This window comes from Podarcis gaigeae (assembly GCF_964106915.1).
Source record: "Podarcis gaigeae genome assembly, chromosome: 18".
In the NCBI taxonomy this organism is placed as follows: domain Eukaryota; kingdom Metazoa; phylum Chordata; class Lepidosauria; order Squamata; family Lacertidae; genus Podarcis; species Podarcis gaigeae.
Genome location: NC_139696.1, coordinates 3,170,520 through 3,192,213, shown reverse-complemented (window position 1 = coordinate 3,192,213; position 21,694 = coordinate 3,170,520). Strand labels below are relative to the sequence as shown.

At 51.8% G+C, this 21,694-nt stretch overlaps 1 protein-coding gene across 12 annotated transcripts in view; it reads left to right on the top strand.

Annotated features, from left to right (window-relative positions):
- The window catches only part of PIP5K1C (phosphatidylinositol-4-phosphate 5-kinase type 1 gamma), a 52,357-nt gene that overhangs the window by 3,845 nt on the left and 26,818 nt on the right, over positions 1 to 21,694 (top strand). For all 12 annotated transcript variants that reach the window (XR_014559712.1, XR_014559713.1, XR_014559714.1 and 9 more), the window contains exons 2-8: positions 12,170 to 12,201; positions 13,639 to 13,731; positions 14,679 to 14,809; positions 15,800 to 15,917; positions 16,364 to 16,516; positions 18,603 to 18,902; positions 20,514 to 20,719. Coding sequence is in view for 9 of the 12 variants with exons in the window: in XM_083720370.1 (XP_083576496.1) it covers positions 12,170 to 12,201; positions 13,639 to 13,731; positions 14,679 to 14,809; positions 15,800 to 15,917; positions 16,364 to 16,516; positions 18,603 to 18,902; positions 20,514 to 20,719 (1,033 nt within the window). In the remaining 3 variants the exon portion in view is untranslated. The remainder of the gene's footprint in view (positions 1 to 12,169; positions 12,202 to 13,638; positions 13,732 to 14,678; positions 14,810 to 15,799; positions 15,918 to 16,363; positions 16,517 to 18,602; positions 18,903 to 20,513; positions 20,720 to 21,694) is intronic.

Genomic DNA, 21,694 nt, shown 5'->3' with positions numbered 1-21,694 from the left:
AAAAATTCCTTCCAGTAGCACCTTAAAGACCAACTAAGTTAGTTCTTGGTATGAGCTTTCGTGTGCATGCACACTTCTTCAGATCTTCTTCGTATCTGAAGAAGTGTGCATGCACACGAAAGCTCATACCAAGAACTAACTTAGTTGGTCTTTAAGGTGCTACTGGAAGGAATTTTTTTTTGTTATAACAGTTATTGTTACTGTTGCTGTTGTTGTAATTACTGGTGTTGCTATCGGGATTATTACTGCCGTAGTTAATTGAAATGTATTTGGGATGTTCTTAATAATATTGTTCCTAGTAGTAGTAGTCGTATTAATATTTTTATCCATGCCATTAATTAAAATGTATGTGGGGGGGGGGGAATACTGTCATGCTAATACTATAATTCTTAACTTATTCTTAACATTAGTAATATCAGTAACTGACCTACTTTGGGGTGGTGAGAGGGGGGGCAGCGATCAGCGCCACCCCAATACCGTACTTTGAATTTAATAACATTACTGAGAATATTATTAATAATATGCTGCACTCTGGGTGGCTGAGGGGAAAATCATCATCCTATTACCATAATTCTAGTTTACTGCTAACCGTGGAAAGTAATAAGTAATAGTCATATAGTGTGCTTTGGGGAAGAGGAGGGAGGAATCAACACTGCCAGCCTAACGCTTCGAATCTTGTTTATTAATAATATTATGGGGGCACCAAACGGCTCTTTAAACGAAGGTTCGCAGTCACCAAAACGGAATACCTAGTTGCCATTTTTGGGCACGACGGATCTATAAAGTCTCATTTTTCAAGTGATGGGCTAGTTCAAATGATTGCTTCTCAATTAAATTAATCTGGCTAGTTCAGATGACAACGTTGAGCTAGATCAAGAGCATGGGTAGGCAAACTGAGGCCCAGGGGACGGATCAGGCCCAATCACCTTCTCAGTGCGGCCCGCAAATGGTCCGGGAATCAGCGTGTTTTTACATGAGTAGAATGTGTCCTTTTATTTAAAATGCATCTCTGGGTTATTTGTGGGCCCCGCCTGGTGTTTTTGCACGAGTAGAATGTGTGCTTTTATTTAAAATGCATCTCTCGGTTATTTGTGGGGCACAGAAATTCGTTCATTTCTCCCCCCAAAAAATATAGTCTGGCCCTCCACAAGGTCTGAGGGACAGTGGACCGGCCCTCAGCTGAAAATGTTTGCTGACCCCTGGTGAAGAGTTTGAGAACTTAAAAGATGAAAAGTCACTTGATCCAGGGACAGTCGTATATTGGCCTATACTCCAACCTCTTTTCCTTAACTGCTCTTGCTCCTACTCGGGCTGCATGGGAAAAAAGCATTTGGGTTTCTAAAATTCATTGCAGTTGCGCAGATAAAATACAACTGATTCTGCAGGGTGGTGTATTAGTGTGTGGAAACAGCTGAGACCCAATGATCCCCAGACGATGGAGGTGTCAGGGTGCCATCCTGACACCCCAGCGTCTTCCCAGGTCAAAAGTCGCGTGCAAAATGTGTCTGGTCCCTGGCAAATTTCAAACACTGGGTGGGATAGGTTAGAGGGAAATCACCCTCGTCATCTTAGGGTGGGAATCAACCCATTACCTAGCGCATTAGCCATCATGGGCAGTGTTGAGTCCTACTCAAGGATTGTTGTTGTTTAGTCGTTTAGTCGTGTCCACCTCTTCGTAACCCCCTGGACGAGAGCAGCCAGGCACTTCTGTCTTCCACTGCCTCCTGCAGTTTGGTCAAACTCATGCTGGTAGCTTCGAGAACACTGTCCCACCATCTCGTCCTCCGTTGTCCCCTTCTCCTTGCGCCCTCCATCTTCCCCAACATCAGAGTCTTTTCCAGGGAGTCTTCTCTTCTCATGAGGTGGCCAAAGTCTTGGAGCCTCAGCTTCAGGATCTGTCCTTCCAGTGAGCACTCAGGGCTGGTTTCCTTCAGAATGGAGAGGTTTGATCTTCTTGCAGTCCATGGGACTCTCCCTTGAAATCTGGATGTTATGGGTCTTAATTATCATTTATTTCACTTGGCCTGCTCGGCCGGTGTGACTCATAGTGGCAGTGACCCAGGTATTACTGACGGGTGACGGGCTGCATCGCGCTTGGCTTACAGCCATTAGCCGTCAAGCGTTGCCAAGTCATGACGCAGGCCAGTAGAGGAGATCACATTCTTCATGTGACGACTCAGATGTAAGCCCCATTGAGTCCAACAGGACTGGTACCCAAGTAAAGGGGGTTTGTTCCAGTCCCACCCTTTTCTCTACTAACGAGTTCTCTCCGTCTCATTTAATATACGGCTCTCCCCGTCTCATTTAATCCCCTCAACAACATTGAGAGGTAGGCTAGGCTGAAATGCCATTAATTGGGCCAGGGTCGCTTAGTGAGCTTCATGGTTGAACCCCGGTCATTACCTGATAGCTTCCTATGAAAGGTAAAGGGACCCCTGACCATTAGGTCCAGTCGTGACCGACTCTGGGGTTGCGGCGCTCATCTCGCTTTATTGGCCGAGGGAGCCGGTGTACAGCTTCTGGGTACATGATTTGAATTAAACGGGCGGGGCCACAGAATGCAACCCCTGTGTAAATGGGACCCTAATACAGACCCACACCTATTTCTGCTCTTCCTTCCCTTCATGTATAAATTAAAACTTGCTCTCCCCCCCTCTTATTTTTCTCTCTGCCACCACCCAGCTGACTCTCCCCTCCCCGGATGCAGTGTTAGAAATTAACTGGGTGTCAGCCACGTTTTGCAACTGGCCTGTTCCCAGTCGCAACCACGTGGGGATCTCTGGATGCCTCGTTGGCGACTGGAGAAAGCAAAATGTCACTTAGAGTAGGATCTGAAACATTTCCCCTGGAGCTTGAATTTGTTTTATTCTGGGTTGTTTGTTTCCACGTGTTCTAAACCGCTTTGTGATTTGTTCTTCAAAATAGGAAGCAGTATAGAAATAAAACGAACAGTAATAATAACAATAAGTATAAATTGCATAGGGACACGGGTGGCACTGTGGGTTAAACCACAGAGCCTAGAACTTGCTGATCAGAAGGTCGGCGGTTCGAATCCCCGCAACGGGTTGAGCTCCCGTTGCTCGGTCCCTGCTCCTGCCAACCTAACATTTCGAAAGCACATCAAAGTGCAAGTAGATAAATAGGTACCGCTCCGGTGGGAAGGTAAACGGCATTTCTGTGCGCTGCTCTGGTTTGCCAGAAGCGGCTTAGTCCTGCTGGCCACATGACCCGGAAGCTGTACGCTGGCTCCTTCGGCCAATAAAGCGAGATGAGCACCGCAACCCCAGAGTCGGCCACGACTGGACCTAATGGTCAGGGGTCCCTTTACCTTTATAAATTGCATAAAAAGCACCTAGGCAATTCATTGCGCCAACCGTAAGCCATGTTTAAGGTACCGTTTGGCAAATAGATTATATATCTGAGTTTCTGACACTGTCCCCACTCCCGTTTCTACTCCTGCTGACTGAGTCTTCAGTGGATGTTTCCCCCGGGGCCAGGTCAGCTTGGAATTTATTTTTAAAGTCAGGAAAAAACTCAGCTTGTCCTCTTCGCACCCTCCCTGAGGAGATGTTCCAAAATGCCTGGAGTTGAGAGAACTGCTCTTTGAGGCAGCAGGCAGGCGTTTTAAAACCAGGCCCATCAGCAGTTTCAGAAAGATCTCAGCTGCCTCTTAAACCATTTAATCTGGTTGGATTTAAACAAACTTTGAGGCCATCAATACCTCAGTATAGAGGGAACTGTTTTTGAGTGAAGGGAAGGTATAAATGAAATATTCTTTTATTTTTTTAGATGCAACCCTCATCAGCGGAAAGGAAACCCATCTTTAATAGCGTCTTGCTTACTTTCTCTGTTAACGGCAAAACATCAGATGCAAAATATAGCCTCAGATTATAAAAGAACTTGCAAGCCCCCCCCCCCATTAAAAATAGCATGGTTAAAAAGCTGGACCCCTCCCTCCATGAGTCATTTGTAACACCCTTTAACCAGCATGTGACAATGAAGCTGTATAAATCAAGATTGTTTATTCTCTCTCCCCTCCACCTTCACCCTCCTTCAGTCCTTGCGTGTGGGTGATGCCGGGATTCAAATCATGTTCACGATAATAACAGGATTGGTGTTTGTTACAGGCTTTAAAAACATGCCCTGGTTTGATGTGCACATCCCTGGTACACAGATGTCCTTTCATTCCTCTTCCCCCGAAGCCTTTCCGCTGTCAAACCTGTGGCATTAATGTTATTTATTGCTCACCCCGAGGTCCCAGGGCCCATTGCCATGCAGGAACACAGTGTTAGAAACAAGTAAACAACTCAGAAACCATGAAAACCTGGTGGGTCCTCAAGTGTTGAAAACCAGGGCGAAGGGGTGAGTCTTCAGCATTCTCTGACAGCTGTAGACTCACCTCTGTGCGGAGGGAGTCCCACAGGTTAGGGGCTGCCGCAGAGAAGGCTCTCCTCCTTGGCCCGCCACCCACCTGAGCTTTTGAGGGAGGGTGAACTACCAAGAGGGCCGGCTCTGCCGACCTCAGCACCCGAGAGGGTCTTCAGGGAAGTAGGAGGCCTTTTCAGGTGTTTGGGACCTGAGTCATTTGTGAGCGCCTTGAAACAAACTGGCGACCAGCACAGCTGATTTAAAATGGGTTGTTTAAGATCCGTGTACCTGAAGGAGCGTCGCCACCCCCATGGTCCGGCCTGGACACTGAGGTCCAGCTCCAAGGGCCTTCTGGCGGTTCCCCCTCTGCGAAAAACGAGGTTACAGGGAACCAGGCAGAGGGCCTCCTCGGTGGTGGTGCCCGCCCTGTGGAACGCCCTTCCATCAGATGTAAAGAAGATGAAACAACTTTCTGGATTTTAGGAGACACCATATTTATTTACCCACTTAGTCTGTAGAGCTGCCCCATAGCAGAAGTGCTGTAGGAAGGCAGTGAGGTGTGCTAGTTAGAGTGTCAGATGAGGACCTGGGAGATCAGGGTTCGAATCCCCTCACCGTCACGAAGCTCACTGAATGACCTTTGAGTCGGTGGCAGCCTCTTAGCCTACCTCTCGGGGTCGCTGTAGGGATTAACTGAGGAGGGGGACGAACTGTGTTCTCCTTGTGCAAAAAGCTGGGAAATCAATGCAGCGAGAAAGCTCTTCCGCTGAGCTGCTGAAGAAAGCTGGAGGGGCCGGCAAGATGGAGATGTCTGTCACCAAACTTGGCATCCAGAGATCTCCGCATGGTTGCCATCAGACCTGCGCTCGTTGGAGAAATGTGCCTCGCAGATTTCGGGCACTGGACCTGAGCCTTGGCACCACCTGGTGATGATGGCAGTGGGAGAGCTGAGGTGCAGAGCTCCCTCCATCTGGAAAGGAAGAAAGGTAAAGGTAAAGGGACCCCTGACCATTAGGTCCAGTCGTGACCGACTCTGGGGTTGCGGCGCTCTTCTCGCATTATTGGCCGAGGGAGCCGGCGTACAGCTTATGGGTCATGTCAGGACTAAGCCGCTTCTGGCGAACCAGAGCAGCGCATGGAAACGCCGTTTACCTTCCCGCCGGAGCGGTACCTATTGATCTACTTGCACTTTGACATGCTTTTGAACTGCTAGGTTGACAGGAGAAGGGACCGAGCAACAGGAGCTCACCCCGTCATTGTCGGGATTCGAACCGCCAACCTTCTGATCGGCAAGTCCTAGGCTCTGTGGTTTAACCCACAGCACCACCTGCGTCCCATGGGAAGGAAGTAGACTGCCTTATTTTAATAGATGGTGTGTGTAAGCTGCTCTGGGAGCCTTGTTTTGGCTGGAGAGCCCAGTACAGATGCTGCATTTAAACAAAAAGAAAAGTCCAGAGTTTTCCCCACTCTGCGGAAACGCGGCACAAGGCTGCTTCAGCCGCTAGGATTAATGGGCAGGGTTTGATGCCTTGGTGGCGTGGCGAGATCGTTTAAAGCAGTTGGCCCTAGCAGAGTGAGCGCAGTGTGAGTAAACTCTGCTCCAGGCAGGGAAGCATCTTCAGCCCACACAGATTCTGGCTCCCCGGGGTGGAGTTTGGGACGGGAGGGTGGAACTCTGATCCTTTGCCGCGGTGGTACAAAGGGCTGGAACGCCAAGCTCCGCCAGCCAGGATGAGTAATGAGAGCGTGATTCAAGGCTGGCCTTACCCTGCGGCAGTGGAGAGCAGTTCCTTTGAGGAGCAGGTTTTGGAGCTTATGCAGAGATATATTTATATGGTGACAGAGAGGGGGGGGGCATCTAGCCAGTGTTAGGAAACTCAGATATATAAGCAAATCACCAAATGGCGCTTTTAACCTAGGTTACGGTGGCGCTGTGGGTTAAACCACAGAGCCTAGGACTTGCCGATCAGAAGGTCGGTGGTTCGAATCCCCGCAATGACGGGGTGAGCTCCCGTTGCTTGGTCCCTGTTCCTGCCAACCTAGCAGTTTGAAAGCACATCAAAGTGCAAGCAGATAAATAGGTACCGCTCCGGTGGGAAGGTAAACGGCGTTTCCGTGTGCTGCTCTGGTTCGCCAGAAGCAGCTTAGTCACCCGGAAGCTGTACGCCGGCTCCCTCGGCCAGTAAAGCGAGGTGAGCACCGCAACCCCAGAGTCGGCCATGACTGGACCTAATGGTCAGGGGTCCCTTTACCCTTTACCTTTACAGTCGCCACAATGGAACGTCATTTTGTTGACGGAATTTGTTGTTGCTGCTGCTGTTTTTTGTTCCATTTCTATATCGCTTTATATTTTAAAGAAAAACCTCAGAGCGGTTTACAGCACATTGGAACACCCATTGAAATAATCCGGCTCCAAGGAAAACATTTCAGAGCCATTTTGCTTTCTCCATAATTGTTCACTGGCTGAATTTATGGAGCTGCCCCATAGCAGGGCTCTACAAAGCCAGTGCGGGTGTAGGGTTGAGGCACCCTCCTTTAAAACAAAAAGCCACTTTTCTCTCTCTGGTTCTTCATAGGATGCCTGGGCGGCCGTTTCAGGACACGTTTTGACGCCATGGCTCGCTAAGTTCTCCATGCCTTTAAGTTGTCTAGACTTGAGCTGCCGGAGCGCCTGTGGGTCCTTATTAATGTCTCCTTTCTGCATTTTGGGTTGGGTGTTGAGCTGATTAGACCAGACATGCAGCCTTCCGCTTGTGGGGTGTGTGTGTGTGTGTGTGTGTGTGTGTGTGTGAACTGCAGCTGCCTGCGTTTCCTTGCTCCTGTTTTCTTTCCTTTCCGGATGACACATAAATGCCTTCGCAGCGTGACTTCTTACCAGAGTTCTCGCGGTGTGAGTTCTTACCTCCGACCAGAGTTTGGCCCCGTCGCCAGGCACTGAAGTAGGCCGCTTTTACTTACGTGATTTTTGCATTGGGGTGTGTGGCATTTTGATACCCTCCCCTGTCGGTTCCCAGACAAGGTTAAACAAAATAAATAAATAAGCAGATGAGGAAAAACGGGCCCATCTCGAGGCCAGCATCCTGATCTCACAGGGGCCAGACAGATTCCCTTTAAAGAGCTATGATAGCTATCTTGAAAGGCCTGTTGCATGGAAGATGGAGCAAGCTTATTTTCTCTTGCTCCGGAGGCTAGGACTCGGAGCCAGTGGCTTCAAGTTACAAGTAAGGAGATTCCGACTTAACATCAGGGAGAAGATGCGAGGCCTTTTCTCTTCTTCCTCCCCCAGTTAGTACTCAACTAAGTTAGTTGCTCTGTCCCAGCTCCTGCCAACCTAGCAGTTCAAAAGCACACCGGCGCAAGTAGATAAATAGGTACAGCTGCGGAGGGAAGGTAAACGGCGTTTCCGTGCGCTCCGTCACGGTGTCCCGTTGTGCCAGAAGTGGCTTAGTCCTGCTGGCCACGTGACCCGGAAAGCTGTCTGCGGACAAACCCCGGCTCCCTCGGCCTGAAAGCCAGATGAGCACCGCAACCCCAAAGCCGCCTTTGACTCGACTTAACCGTCCAGGGGTGCTTTACCTTTTTTACTTTTACTCAATACCCCATACCGGGTACTCGTGAATGGTTTCGCGGGGTGGGGGTGGGGCGCGTGAGCTGGGCTGTAAGCGACCTCAAGCCAGAAAGCAGGTTCTTGAGAACCAGACCCTAGTGTTGGTTTAGCATCTGGGAGAGGCCTGGATTTCAACTCCCCAACGCCCAGCTGGGTGACCTTGGAGAGGGAGGCAGACGCAGTCTCTCAGCCTAGCCAAATTTGTAGGGCTGTTGTGAAGATGGGAAGGGGATTGGTGGTGGAGTGGGTGACTTGTGCCACCTTGGAAGGCAGGCAGGATGTAAACGCAGTAAGTAGCTATTTAATGATGAATATCAGTAGCGTCGGGACGCAGGTGGCGCTGTGGGTAAAACCTCAGCGCCTAGGGCTTGCCGATCGAAAGGTCGGCGGTTCGAATCCCTGCGGCGGGGTGCGCTCCCGTCGTTTGGTCCCAGCGCCTGCCAACCTAGCAGTTCGAAAGCACCCCTGGGTGCAAGTAGATAAATAGGGACCGCTTACTAGCGGGAAGGTAAACGGCGTTTCCATGTGCGGCTCTGGCTCTGGCCAGAGCGGCGATGTCACACTGGCCACGTGACCCGGAAGTGTCTCCGGACAGCGCTGGCCCCTGGCCTCTTGAGTGAGATGGGCGCACCAACCCCAGAGTCTGGCAAGACTGGCCCGTACGGGCAGGGGTACCTTTACCTTTACCTATCAGTAGTGTCAGGAACACGGGTGGTGCTGTGGGTTAAACCACAGAGCCTAGGACTTGCCAATCAGAAGGTCGGTGGTTCGAATCCCCACGACGGAGTGAGCGCCCGTTGCTCTGTCCCAGCTCCTACCAACCTAGCAGTTCGAAAGTACGTCAAAGTGCAAGTAGATAAATAGGTACCGCTCTAGCGGGAAGGTAAACGGCATTTCCGTGTGCTGCTCTGGTTCGCCAGAAGCGGCTTAGTCCTGCTGGCCACATGACCCGGAAGCTGTACTCCGGCTCCCTCAGCCAATAAAGCGAGATGAGCGCTGCAACCCCAGAGTCGGTCACGACTGGACCTAATGGTCAGGGATCCCTTTACCAGTAGCTCCACCGCTCGGCAGTAGAAGTGCTATAGATAATGATGGTTTCAGGCTAGAGAAGGTGGGCTGAGTACCCTTTATCCCACGCTTGGAGGAAATGTAGCATTTAAACATAATAATCATCATGGAAGGGGGGAGGCAGGTTTATGTAAGCCACCCTTCAGCAACCATTAGCCCTCCAGGTGTGTGTGCACTTGGCATGCAGGGAATTGTGGCCCCCAACATCTGGAGGATGCCCGGCTAGTGACAGGCAAGGGGCTTCTTGGTGCAGTCTTGGGAGACATGAGCAGCATTCGATAAGCGCTGCTCACATAGAGGAGGGAGAAAGGTTGTTTTCTGCTGCTCCAGAGAAGCGGACACGGAGCAATGGATCCAAACTACAAGCAAGAAGATTCCACCTAAACATGAGGAAGAACTTCCTGACAGTAAGAGCTGTTCGACAGTGGAATTTGCTGCCAAGGAGTGTGGTGGAGTCTCCTTCTTTGGAGGTCTTGAAGCAGAGGCTTGACAACCATATGTCAGGAGTGCTCTGATGGTGTTTCCTGCTTGGCAGGGGGTTGGACTCGATGGCCCTTGGGGTCTCTTCCAACTCGATGATTCTAAGCAAGGCTAGGTTGCAATGGCCCTGGCTTTCCTGGCTCAGCAGCATCACCCTCACGCCACCGGAGTTAAATGAGTTGTTGTTACTGGCATCTATTTATTTTTTTTGCAACAGGCCATCTGTCAGCTGGCTTAAGAGATAAGTGCCCCCTTAATACCCCTGGCAAGCCGCCAGCGGGAGGCGTTCCTTTCGGCCCGCGTCGCAAATCAGATTTTTGCCGTTGCGCATTTGAGACGCAACAGCCCGGCGTGTTTCTGTGTGAGGTTCCTTCGTTTGGTCTCTTCCTCCCAATCCTGCCTCCCATCTTTATTTATTTTTTAAATTATGCTTATCTATTGGTTTTCTCTCCCCCCCGCAACCTGGACTCTGTTCATCCCTGGGGACTTTTTATTAGGTACTTAAATGCGGCAAGGCAAAGCCGATTGTGGTCATTATTGCAAAACTGAAGCTAATCTCCAGCGCTGGAATTTTGACAGCTGGCAGAGAAGGGATTAGCCAGCCCAGTTTCCCTAGAAGCAGTGCTCTCTGCAGTGTGTTTTGTTTGTATGTGTTGAAAGTGTTCGGTTTCCATCCTCACCTGCATCATAATGGGTAGTTTTTTTTTGGGGGGGGGTGTAGCTGGGCTTTGGTTTGGGGCCAGAAAAAAACAACACAAAATGTGCCAATTCCAGCTCCCAGGGTACCTGTTCCTGTTGTTGTTGTTTAGTCGTTTAGTCGTGTCCGCCTCTTCATGACCCCCTGGACCAGAGCACGCCAGGCCCTCCTGTCTTCCACTGCCTCCCGCAGTTTGGTCAAACTCATGCTGGTAGCTTCGAGAACACTGTCCCACCATCTCGTCCTCTGCCGTCCCCTTCTCCTTGTGCCCTCCATTTTTCCCAACATCAGGGTCTTTTGCAGGGAGTCTTCTCTTCTCATGAGGTGGCCAAAGTACTGGAGCCTCAGCTTCAGGACCTGTCCTTCCAGTGAGCACTCAGGGCTGATTTCCTTCTGAAAGGAGAGGTTGGATCTTCTTGCAGTCCATGGGACTCTCAAGAGTCTCCTCCAGCACCAGAATTCAAAAGCATCCATCCTTCATGGATCACTGCCTTGCCGTGGCGAAGGGGCTTGAATAACTCAGAGAAGCTATGAAATATGCCAAGCAGGGCACCTGTTCCTACTCTGCTATAAAAACAAACAAAAAAACACCCCTAAAAATCAAGTTCCCAGTCCCTGTGATGAAGATCAGGACTTTGAAAGTCCATGGGATGGTTGCATAAGCTTTTCATTGACTGAGTGCATGTCTAGGCTACCTCCCGGACTGTTAAAGGTTGGTGGAGGGGAGGGAGGTTAAAGAATAATAATTTGCTCTTCAGCATCGCATTTGCACCTGCAATTCGGTTTTTCGGACAGAACAAACCTTCCTCCCAGCAAATCAGTTTTGGAGGGCGAAGGGTGAAAAGGATCTAGGAGTCTTGGTTGACCACAAACTTGACATGAGCCAACAGTGTGACGCGGCAGCTAAAAAAGCCAATGCAATTCTGGGCTGCATCAATAGGAGTATAGCATCTAGATCAAGGGAAGTAATAGTGCCACTGTATTCTGCTCTGGTCCGACCTCACCTGGAGTACTGTGTCCAGTTCTGGGCACCACAGTTCAAGAAGGACACTGACAAACTGGAACGTGTCCAGAGGAGGGCAACCAAAATGGTCAAAGGCCTGGAAACAATGCCTTATGAGGAACGACTAAGGGAGCTGGGCATGTTTAGCCTGGAGAAGAGGAGGTTAAGGGGTGATATGATAGCCATGTTCAAATATATAAAAGGATGTCACATAGAGGAGGGAGAAAGGTTGTTTTCTGCTGCTCCAGAGAAGCGGACACGGAGCAATGGATCCAAACTACAAGAAAGAAGATTCCACCTCAACATTAGGAAGAACTTCCTGACAGTAAGAGCTGTTTGACAGTGTATGTCAGGAGTGCTCTGATGGTGTTTCCTGCTTGGCAGGGGGTTGGACTCGATGGCCCTTGTGGTCTCTTCCAACTCTATGATTCTATGACTTCTTGACTCCTGGCTCTCTTACCCTCGGACTCTTGGCTTCCTGACTCCTGCCTTCTGGACTCCAGTTCCTGCTCCCACCCCGCCATCTTGCCCCCGGTCCCGACATCCTCACCTTGGACTTTGATCGCCCGTAGACCGGACTGTGACATTTCCCGCCCCAATTTGGCACTGTGAGGCCCCCACCTGGTATATAAGCTGCCTCAGATTGCCTCGTTGTGGACTAGGCTCCTGAGCAATGCACATAAGGCATTCTTTTTGCGTTTGCTTGGGCGTCAATCCCACTGCATTGAATAGGGACTTGTTCCCCTGTGTGTTCAGCATCACAGCAAGTCAAGGAGAACGGAAGGGAAACGTCAATCGGTTTAATTTGGAGGGAGAGGGGTGGGTTTTTTTGGCAATGGGGTTGAAGGCCAGGTTCTCTCTCCCCACCACGCTGAGCTCTGCAGCAGGTACCTGTTGAGGTTCTGCGACATTCCTGCTTACCTTGACTCTCTCCTTCTCTCCTCAGGGCCGGCGGTGAGCAAGGCTGTCCTAACAGAGGTGAGTTCAAGTGCTTTCCTTCTGTCCTGACCTTTTTCTGAGACTCAGGATAAACATCAGGGGTCCCACTCGGTGTCCCATCGTCACCCGAGCCAGGGCAGGTGGTTCCAGAAAAAATCAGGGTACTAGGGGGGCAGGGCTTCTTGTTCTCTCCATAAAGTTTTTGGGAGAGTGATTTGTGGCTTGAGCTCAGCCAAGTGGCTAACAGTCCCAGAGGCTTTGCTCCCGGATCTGCAAAAGAAGGCATTGTTTTAAAAAATTACTTATTAGATTTATATACTGCCCTTCATCAAAATATCTCAGGGCGGTTCGCAAGATAAAATCACAAGATAGAATCGGACAACAATAAACCCTCAATTTCTTTAGGAAAGGCTCTGAAGGTCACTGGAAGGAGATTTGAATCCTTCGATTGTTTCGGCGGCCCCTGTTGGCTTTTACTGAACTTTCGGGATCTTGTAGTCCTTAACGGTGCTGATAATAGGATGGTTTTTCAACGATCCTTCACTACTTTGAGGGCCCTGGGGGCAAAGAAAGCAAGGATAATAATAATAATAAATTTTTATTTATACCCCGCCCTTCCCGGTTCAGAAAACCGGGCTCAGGGCAGCTGACAACAAAGTTTAAAACACTTAATTGATGCTTTAAAAACCCAGCATAAAATACAGTATAAAACGTGAATAACAATAAAATCAAAAATCAATTTCGGGGGGGGGGGGGGAACCAGCCAATAAACATTAGATGATCACCAGGGCTCGCTGGCTAAATTAGTCCTATTTGGGCTAGCATGGATACCAGGGGGAGAATTTGCTGTGGGATCCCAGAGCGGGTGATCTTCATAAAAAAGGGGAGGGGGAGGGAAGGGAGGGGAATAAAAGATCAGGCTAAGTTCAGATTGAAAGCCAGGCGGAATAGCTCTTACAGGCCCTGCGGAAGGAAGTTAAATCCTGCAGGGCCCTGGTCTCATGGGCAGAGCATTCCACCAGGTCGGAGCCATCACTGAGAAGGCCCTGGCCCTGGTGGAGGATAATCTGACTTCCTTAGGGCCCGGGACCTCTAAACTATGATTATTCATGGCCCTTAAGGTCCTCTGCGGGGCAGACCAGGAGAGGCGGTCCCGTAAATACGATGTGAAAGCTTTGAAAGAACAGTTAAGAGAAAACCCAGAAGGGGATTGTCTAGTTCTCCCATTTCTGGAGGAAACGCTTGTAGAGTTGGGAAGGGTCCCCCAGGGCTCATCTAGTCCAGGAATCTTTTGCCCAAGGTGGGGCTCGAGCCCACAATGAGATCCTCATGCTCTAACAACTGAGCTGTCTCAGCTGCTGGGGAGTTTGCTTGGCATCCCAGGAGCTGCCTGCTCTTCCTACACGCCCTGGGGCAGCTTCCCCCCCCCCCACCTTGGCGATGTTTTGGCTGACCTCGAAATCCTTCCTACCTCAGGCACCTTCGTTGACGGGGCAGCCGGGGGCCAGCCAGGGCAAGAAGATCGGCCACCGCGGGGTCGACGCATCAGGCGAGACGACCTACAAGAAGGTATCCTTCTTATGTGTTTCCTGCCCTTCTCCTAAGGTCACCAGGGTGGGTTATGCAAAAAAAAAACCATAACAGTATAAATAAATATAAAGTATAGAAATAAACATAAACATACCGATAGCTATATCAGTATACATATAAATATAAATATAATTCATTGACATAATTTATTATTTCCCTTCCCCAAACTATACAAAAAAAAAGTCCTAGAAGAAAATCATAATGTTTTAGGCTCTACCGAGCCTTGGACTCCCCTCCACCCTTTTGGTAAGTATCGAATAAATTCCGCAATCACGTATTTGATTTTTAATCTTAGAACCAATCACTGTTAGAATTATTCCAACCCCGCCAGTTGGAATAATAATAAGGCAAGCTTTCGGCCATCCACAGCAATAAGGTAAAGGTAAAGGGACCCCTGACCATTAGGTCCAGTTCTGGACGACTCTGGGGTTGCGGCACTCATCTCGCTTTACTGGCCGAGGGAGCCGGCGTACAGCTTCCGGGTCATGTGGCCAGCAGGACTAAGTCGCTTTTGGCGAACCAGAGCAGCGCACGGAAACGCTGTTTACCTTCCCGCCGGAGCGGTACCTATTTATCTCCTTGCACTTTGAGGTGCTTTCAAACTGCAAGGTTGGCAGGAGCAGGGACCGAGCAACGGGAGCTCACCCCGTCATCGCGGGGATTCGAACTGCCGACCTTCTGATCGGCAAGTCCTAGGCTCTGTGGCTTAACCCACAGCGCCACCCGCATCCCTAGCCAGTAATTTAACAGCTGCATTTTGGACCAGCTGAAGTTTCAGCCGTCTCCCAAGCGCAGCCCCGCGTACAGCAGAGCGTATGGTGGTGGGTTCTCCTGGCAGATAGCTGGAGGGGTGAGCCAGAAACAGATGCCCCCGCTTGGGGAGATCATGCCATAACCCCACCCGCTTTGACCCTGTCTGTCCTCAGACCACGTCCACCACGCTAAAGGGAGCCATTCAGCTTGGAATCGGTTACACGGTGGGGAACCTGAGCTCTAAGCCCGAGCGGGATGTCTTGATGCAAGATTTCTATGTGGTGGAGAGCATTTTCTTCCCCAGGTAAGTTGGCTGCTATAGGCGACAGGGTGAAGCCCAATTTGAACAGTAGCTCTTGGCCACAAACATGATGGGAGGTGTCAGGGGTTCAGAAGGAGAGACACAGGAGGGGGAGCAAATGGAGAGTGAGGAGGAGGAGTACGAGGGGGGCGCAGGCAGTGACAGTGGCCAGAGTTATTCCACAAGCCTCTCTAGCGAATCGGAGGACTCACAGAAGGGAGCGCCGGTGGCCAGAGCGAGGGGGGTTCCAGGGGGGAAGCCCCAGGAGGAAGGGGCCAGCGGGGAGTCCCTGAGCAGCAGTTGGAGATCAGGACCAGCGTCTCCACCAGAGCGCAGTGGGGAGGGGGAGTCCCAGGAGTCGGGACCAGTGTCCTCACCACCAGAGGGAGGAGAGGAGTCAGGTTTGGCAACGCCCACATCAGGAAGCGGGGAAACGGTCAGAAGGAAAGTCACCGGCTGGGCGCGCGCGCCAAGTTCAAATGTACAGGAGTGCGGCACAGCGGGGAGCCCGGGAAGGGAGCCAGGTCCTAAAGCCCGCCGGAGGGAGGGACAAGACTCAGGGGGCTCAGCGTCAGAGGAGTCCAGGAAGGAGGAAACCCCAGAGGGCAGAAGGACCCAGCGAAGGAAAGAACAGCGTAAGAGGTGGAGCCGGGCTAGAAACTTAAACTGGTGTGGGAGGAGCAGTGAGTCAGAGGGGACTTAGCCGGTCTAGCGTCAAGACGTGGGTCTGCGCGCCCAGAGCTTTGAAATGGAAACTAAACTTCAATAAAGACTTTTGTACATTATATCCACCGGGCGTTGGTCCTCTGTGAGCTGGGATCTAGAGGCAGACCTGACAGGAGGATTCTCAAAAGAGATGGCTAGAGGGGCATAGCAGTGAGAGCAAGCCATTGCCCTATAACAAGAGCTCTGTAGGCGGAAACCGTTTCGGATTAGAGAAGAAAGAGTTTGAGCTGTTGTCTGTGTCTTCTGCTTCTTCCTCCCGTGCCACAGCGAAGGGAGCAACCTCACCCCAGCGCACCACTACCCTGACTTCAGGTTCAAGACGTACGCGCCCGTCGCTTTCCGCTACTTCCGAGAGCTGTTCGGCATCCGCCCGGATGACTACTTGGTGAGGATGGCTCCTTTCCCCTCTTGTTGTTGTTTAGTCGTTTAGTCGTGTCCGAGTCTCCGTGACCCCCTGGACCAGAGCACGCCAGGCCCTCCTGTCTTCCACTGCCTCCCGCAGTTTGGTCAGACTCATTTTCGTAGCTTCGAGAACACTGTCCCACCATCTCGTCCTCCATCGTCCCCTTCTCCTTGCGCCCTCCATCTTTTCCAGGGAGTCTTCTCTTCTCCTGAGGTGGCCAAAGTCTTGGAGCCTCAGCTTCAGGATCTGTCCTTCCAGTGAGCACTCAGGGCTGATTTCCTTCAGAATGGAGAGGTTGGATCTTCTTGCAGTCCATGGGACTCTCGAGAGTCTTCTCCAGCACCAGAATTGCCCGCCTGTTAGTTGCCGTTAATGCGTACTGCCTCCTTGAATGCCTTTTGCCTTCTCTCTCTTTCCTTCCCGCCCAGTATTCCCTGTGCAACGAGCCCCTGATCGAGCTGTCCAACCCTGGGGCCAGCGGCTCCCTCTTCTACGTCACCAGCGACGACGAGTTCATCATCAAGACTGTCATGCACAAGGAGGCGGAATTCCTCCAGAAGCTGCTTCCTGGCTACTACATGGTACGTCCCAGCGGAAGACGCTCTCGGGGCCCTTTGTTGCAGAGATGTAGAGACTCGCCAGGCTGGATAAAAATCAATGATTTTAATAATAATTATAATAATCCCCGGGATGCAGGTGGCGCTGTGGGTTAAACCACAGAGCCTAGGACTTGCCGATCAGAAGGTCAGCGGTTTGAATCCCCACGACGGGGTGAGCTCCCGTTGCTCGGTCCCTGCTCCTGCCAACCTAGCACTTCGAAACCACATCAAAGTGCAAGTAGATAAATAGGTACCACTCCAGTGGGAAGGTAAAAGGCGTTTCCGTGCACTGCTCTGGTTTGCCAGAAGCGGCTTAGTCCTGCTGGCCACATGACCCGGAAGCTGAATGCCGGCTCCTTCGGCCAATAAAGCAAGATGAGCGCCGCAACCCCAGAGTTGGCCACGACTGGACCTAATGGTCAGGGGTCCCTTTACCTTTTTATAATAATCCCCACGCTGGGCAAAAAGATCCCTCCATTGCAGGGATTCGAACTCTGTGCCCCTCTGTGCTCCCTTCCAACTCTTAGGGTTCTATGACTGGCAGCAAATGGCCCTCCAGGGTTTCAGGCAGGTTCTCTCCTCCCAGCAGGGATCAAACTCTGGCCGCTCTGCATGCAAAGTCATGCCCTGACCCTCTGAGAAGGCTCAGGACAGTTTCTGTACTATAATAATAATGATAATTTTTATTTATACCCCGCCCTTCCCAGCCAAGGCCGGGCTCAGGGCGGCTAACAAGCAATAATAAAAACAAGTTGAATGAATACAACTTACAAACAAGATTAAAATACAACATTAAAATATTAAAATGCAGCCTCATCACAGGAGGAGAAAGGAAAAAAGAAAGAGGGGGAGGGAATCAAATTGTCTCCAAGCCAAAGGCCAGGCGGAACAGGTCTTACAGGCCCCGTGGAAAGAAGTCAGATCCTGCAGGGCCCTGGTCTCATGAGGCAGAGCGTTCCACCAGGCTGGAGCCAGTGTTGAAAAGGCCTTGTCTCTGGTTGAAGCCAATCTAACTTCCTTAGGGCCCGGGACCACTAGGGTGTTGGTATTTATGGACCTTGAGGCTCTCCGTGGGGCAGACCGGGAGAGGCGGTCCCGCAGGTACGAGGCTTTAAAGGCACCCTTACTGCTGTGTCAGGGACCGTGCTGAGAAGGGCTGCACTGAGGAGGAATGGTGGGAGCCGCCCCCTACTCCTGATCCTGAATCTTCCCAGGAAGCAGGACAGCAGTATAGATTTGGAAGAGTGGTTTGCAGAGGGGCATAGTTCAGAAGGCAGAAGCTGGGAAATACTGGACGGGGAACAGCTAGCAGAAGAAACATTGGTAGAGAGAGGGTTAACAGATTCATAGTCTCTGGAGAGTACCCACCCACCCTCCCACAAAGTCCTGGAGAGATCAGAAAGTGTCAGAACAGAAAACACAGAGGCTCCAAGCACAGATTACAAGACGTAAGAGTGACGTAGATTAATAAGGACAGAGGGGGAGCGAGTGAGCCTTAATTAGGAGCACCGCCATTCTGGGTAGATGCTTTCTTTTGTCCTTCGCTGTGTTTCTTAAAGAAACTAACTGGTGAGAATTCCCTTCCGTTTGATCTGCTCATTTACGGCCACGGGAGAGGAAGCCCGATTCCCCGAAGCGTGACATGCTGTGTCCTGCTCCTCATTTTTGAATTACTGTTGTTATTGTTTTAAAAACCTCCTCTAGAACTTGAGAAGGGACGCGGGTGGCTCTGTGGGTTAAACCACAGAGCCTAGGACTTGCCAATCAGAAGGTCGGCGGTTCGAATCCCCGCAATGACGGGGTGAGCTCCCGTTGCTCAGTCCCTGCTCCTTCCAACCTAGCATTTCAAAAGCACAAAGTGCAAGTAGATAACTAGGTACCACTCCGGCGGGAAGGTAAACGGCGTTTCCGTGCGCTGCTCTGGTTCGCCAGAAGCGGCTTAGTCCTGCTGGCCACATGACCCGGAAGCTGTACGCCGGCTCCCTCGGCCAGTAAAGCGAGATGAGCGCCGCAACCCCAGAGTCGGCCACGACTGGACCTAACGGTCAGGGGTCCCTTTACCTTTTAGAACTTGAACCAGAATCCCCGGACGCTGCTGCCCAAATTCTACGGCCTCTACTGCGTCCAGTCCGGGGGCAAGAACATCCGGGTGGTGGTGATGAACAACATCTTGCCCCGCGTGGTGAAGATGCACCTGAAGTACGACCTGAAGGGCTCGACCTACAAGCGCCGGGCCTCCAAGAAGGAGAAGGAGAAATCCAGCCCCACCTACAAGGACCTGGACTTCATGCAGGACATGCCCGACGGGATCATGCTGGACACTGACACTTTCAGCGCCGTGGTCAAGACACTGCAGAGGGACTGCTTGGTAGGTTGCGCAGGGGACACGGGTGGCGCTGTCGTCTAAACCACTGAGCCTCTTGGGCTTGCCGATCGGAAGGTGGGCGCTTCGAATCCCTGCGATAGAGTGAGCTCCTGTTGCTCTGTCCCAGCTCCTTCTACCCTAGCAGTTTGAAAGCACGCCAGCGCAAGCAGATCAGTAGGCACCACTGTGGCAGGAAGGTAGACAGCGTTTTCATGCGGTCTGGTTTCTGTCAGGTGCCATAAGCGGTTTAGTCCTGCTGGCCACATGACCCGAAAAACTGTCTGCGGACAAACGCCGGCTCCCTCGGCCTGAAAGCGAGATGAGCGCCGCAACCCCATGACCACCTTTGACTGGACTTAACCGTCCAGGGATCCTTTACCTTTACATATTACTTTATATATGTTGGAAGCCACACAGAGATGAGTGCCGTAAACCCATAGTCACCTTTGACTGGACTTAACCATCCAGGAATCCTTTAGCTTTACCTTGCGCGGACGCCAGCCAGATCAGGCTAGAAGAGCCTCGGACCAGGGAGTCCCTGTGTGGAGTCTCCTTCTGCCTCCTCCCACTTCAATCCTCTCCTGGCCCTGGGAGACAGTGGAGCAGGAGAGGTTGGGGGCGACTGTCCTTCGCTCTGCAATCTTGCAGTTTCTCCTGCCTCTGCCTCTCTCGTCTCCAGGCTGCTGCAAGCTCCCCCAGACCACTGGTCCCTTATTTCACGTCAGTCTCCTGGTGCTAACTCATCGCAATCCAGCCCCTACTCCTCAGCGTCCCCAGTTCCCGGTCTTGCATGCTGTCAGGGGTTCAGAAGGAGAGACACAGGAGGGGGAGCAAATGGAGAGTGAGGAGGAGGAGTCCGAGGGGGGTGGAGGCAGTGACAGTGGAAAGAGTTACTCCACAAGCCTCTCCAGCGAATCGGAGGACTCACAGAAGGGAGCGCCAATGGCCAGAGCGAGGGGGGTTCCAGGGGGAAAGCCCCAGGAGGAAGGGGCTAGCGGGGAGTCCCTGAGCAGCAGTTGGAAGTCAGGACCAGCTTCCCCACCAGAGCGCAGTGGGGAGGGGGAGTCCCAGGAATCGGGACCAGTGTCCTCACCACCAGCGGGAGGAGAGGAGTCAGGTTTGGCCACGCCCACATCGGGAAGCGGGGAAACGGTCAGGAGGAAGGTTACCGGCTGGGCGCGCGCGCCAAGTTCAAATGTACAGGCGAGCGGCACAGCAGGGAGCCCGGGAAGGGAGCCAGGTCCTAAAGCCCGCCGGAGGGAGGGGCAAGACTCAGGAGGCTCCGCGTCAGAGGAGTCCAGGAAGGAGGAAACCCCAGAGGGCAGAAGGACCCAGCGAAGGAAAGAACAGCGCAGGAGGTGGAGCCGGGCTAGAATCTTAAACTGGTGTGGGAGGAGCAGTGAGTCAGAGGGGACTTAGCCGGTCTAGCGTCAAGACGTGGGGCGGCACGCCCAGAGCTTTGAAATGGAAACTAAACTTCAATAAAGACTTTTGTACATTACATCCACCGGGCGTTGGTCCTCTGTGAGCTGGGACCTAGCGGCAGTCCTGACACATGCTTAACATGTGAAGCCAAACCAGGGCTATTGATCCAGCCCACCCTCTTCTCCCCAGGTGCTCGAAAGCTTCAAGATCATGGACTACAGCTTGCTCCTGGGGGTGCACAACATGGACCAGCAAGGGCGGGAGCGGCAGGCGGACGGGGCCCAGAGCACCTCGGATGAGAAGCGGCCAATGGGGCAGAAGGCCTTGTACTCCACCGCGATGGAGTCCATCCAGGGCGGGGCTGCCCGCGGGGAGTCCATCGACACGGACGACACGTAAGTGGAGCAGGTTGTGGGCGTCTGCCTTCATCCCTCTTCCCGGCAGGGGCTGTCAGAGAAGCTGGAAGAGCGGCCCATCTTGAAGAAAGGACTGAGGGTTGGCAGGGGGGCACTGCAGCTGTGCCAGGGCTGAGGAGAGGCTCGTCACGAACCTATGGTTGAGCCTACCTGGGCAGGTCAATGGGTACCAGCCATTATTATTATGATGACGTTGTTGTTGTTTACTCGTGTCCAACTCTTTGTGACCCCATGGACCAGAGCACGCCAGGCAATCCTGTCTTCATTATGATTACTACTATTTATTAATTGCTTATACCCTGTCCATCTGTCTGGGTTGCAGCAACAGCAGCAGCAACAACACTCATATACCATCCACCTGACTGGTTTACCCCAGCCACTCTGGGCAGCTTCTCACAAAATATTAAAAGCACAACTAAACATCAAACTTCCCTATACAGGGCTGCCTATGTAGTTACTCATCTCCTTGACATCTGATGGGAGGGCGCTCCCACCGAGAAGGCCCTCTGCCTGGTTCCTTGTAACTTCACTACTTGCAATGAGGGAACCGCCAGAAGGCTCTTGGAGCTGGACCTCAGTGTCCAGGCTGGACGATGGGGGTGGAGACGCTCCTTCAGGGATACAGGGCTGAAGCCGTTTAGGGCTTTAAAGATCAGCACCAACACTTTGGATTGCGCTTGGAAATGTAATGGGAACCAATGTAGGTCTTTCAGGACCGGGATTATATGGTCTTGGCAGCCGCTCCCAGTCCCCAGTCTAGTTGCCACATTCTGGATTAGTTGCAGTTTCTGGGTCACCTTCAAAGGTAGCCCCACGTAGAGCGCATTGCAGTAGTCCAAGCAGGAGATAACCAGAGCATGCACCACTCTGGCCAGACAGTCTGTGGGCAGGGAGGGTCTCATCCTGCGTACCAGATGGAGCTGCCCTGGACACAGAACTGACCTGCGCCTCCAT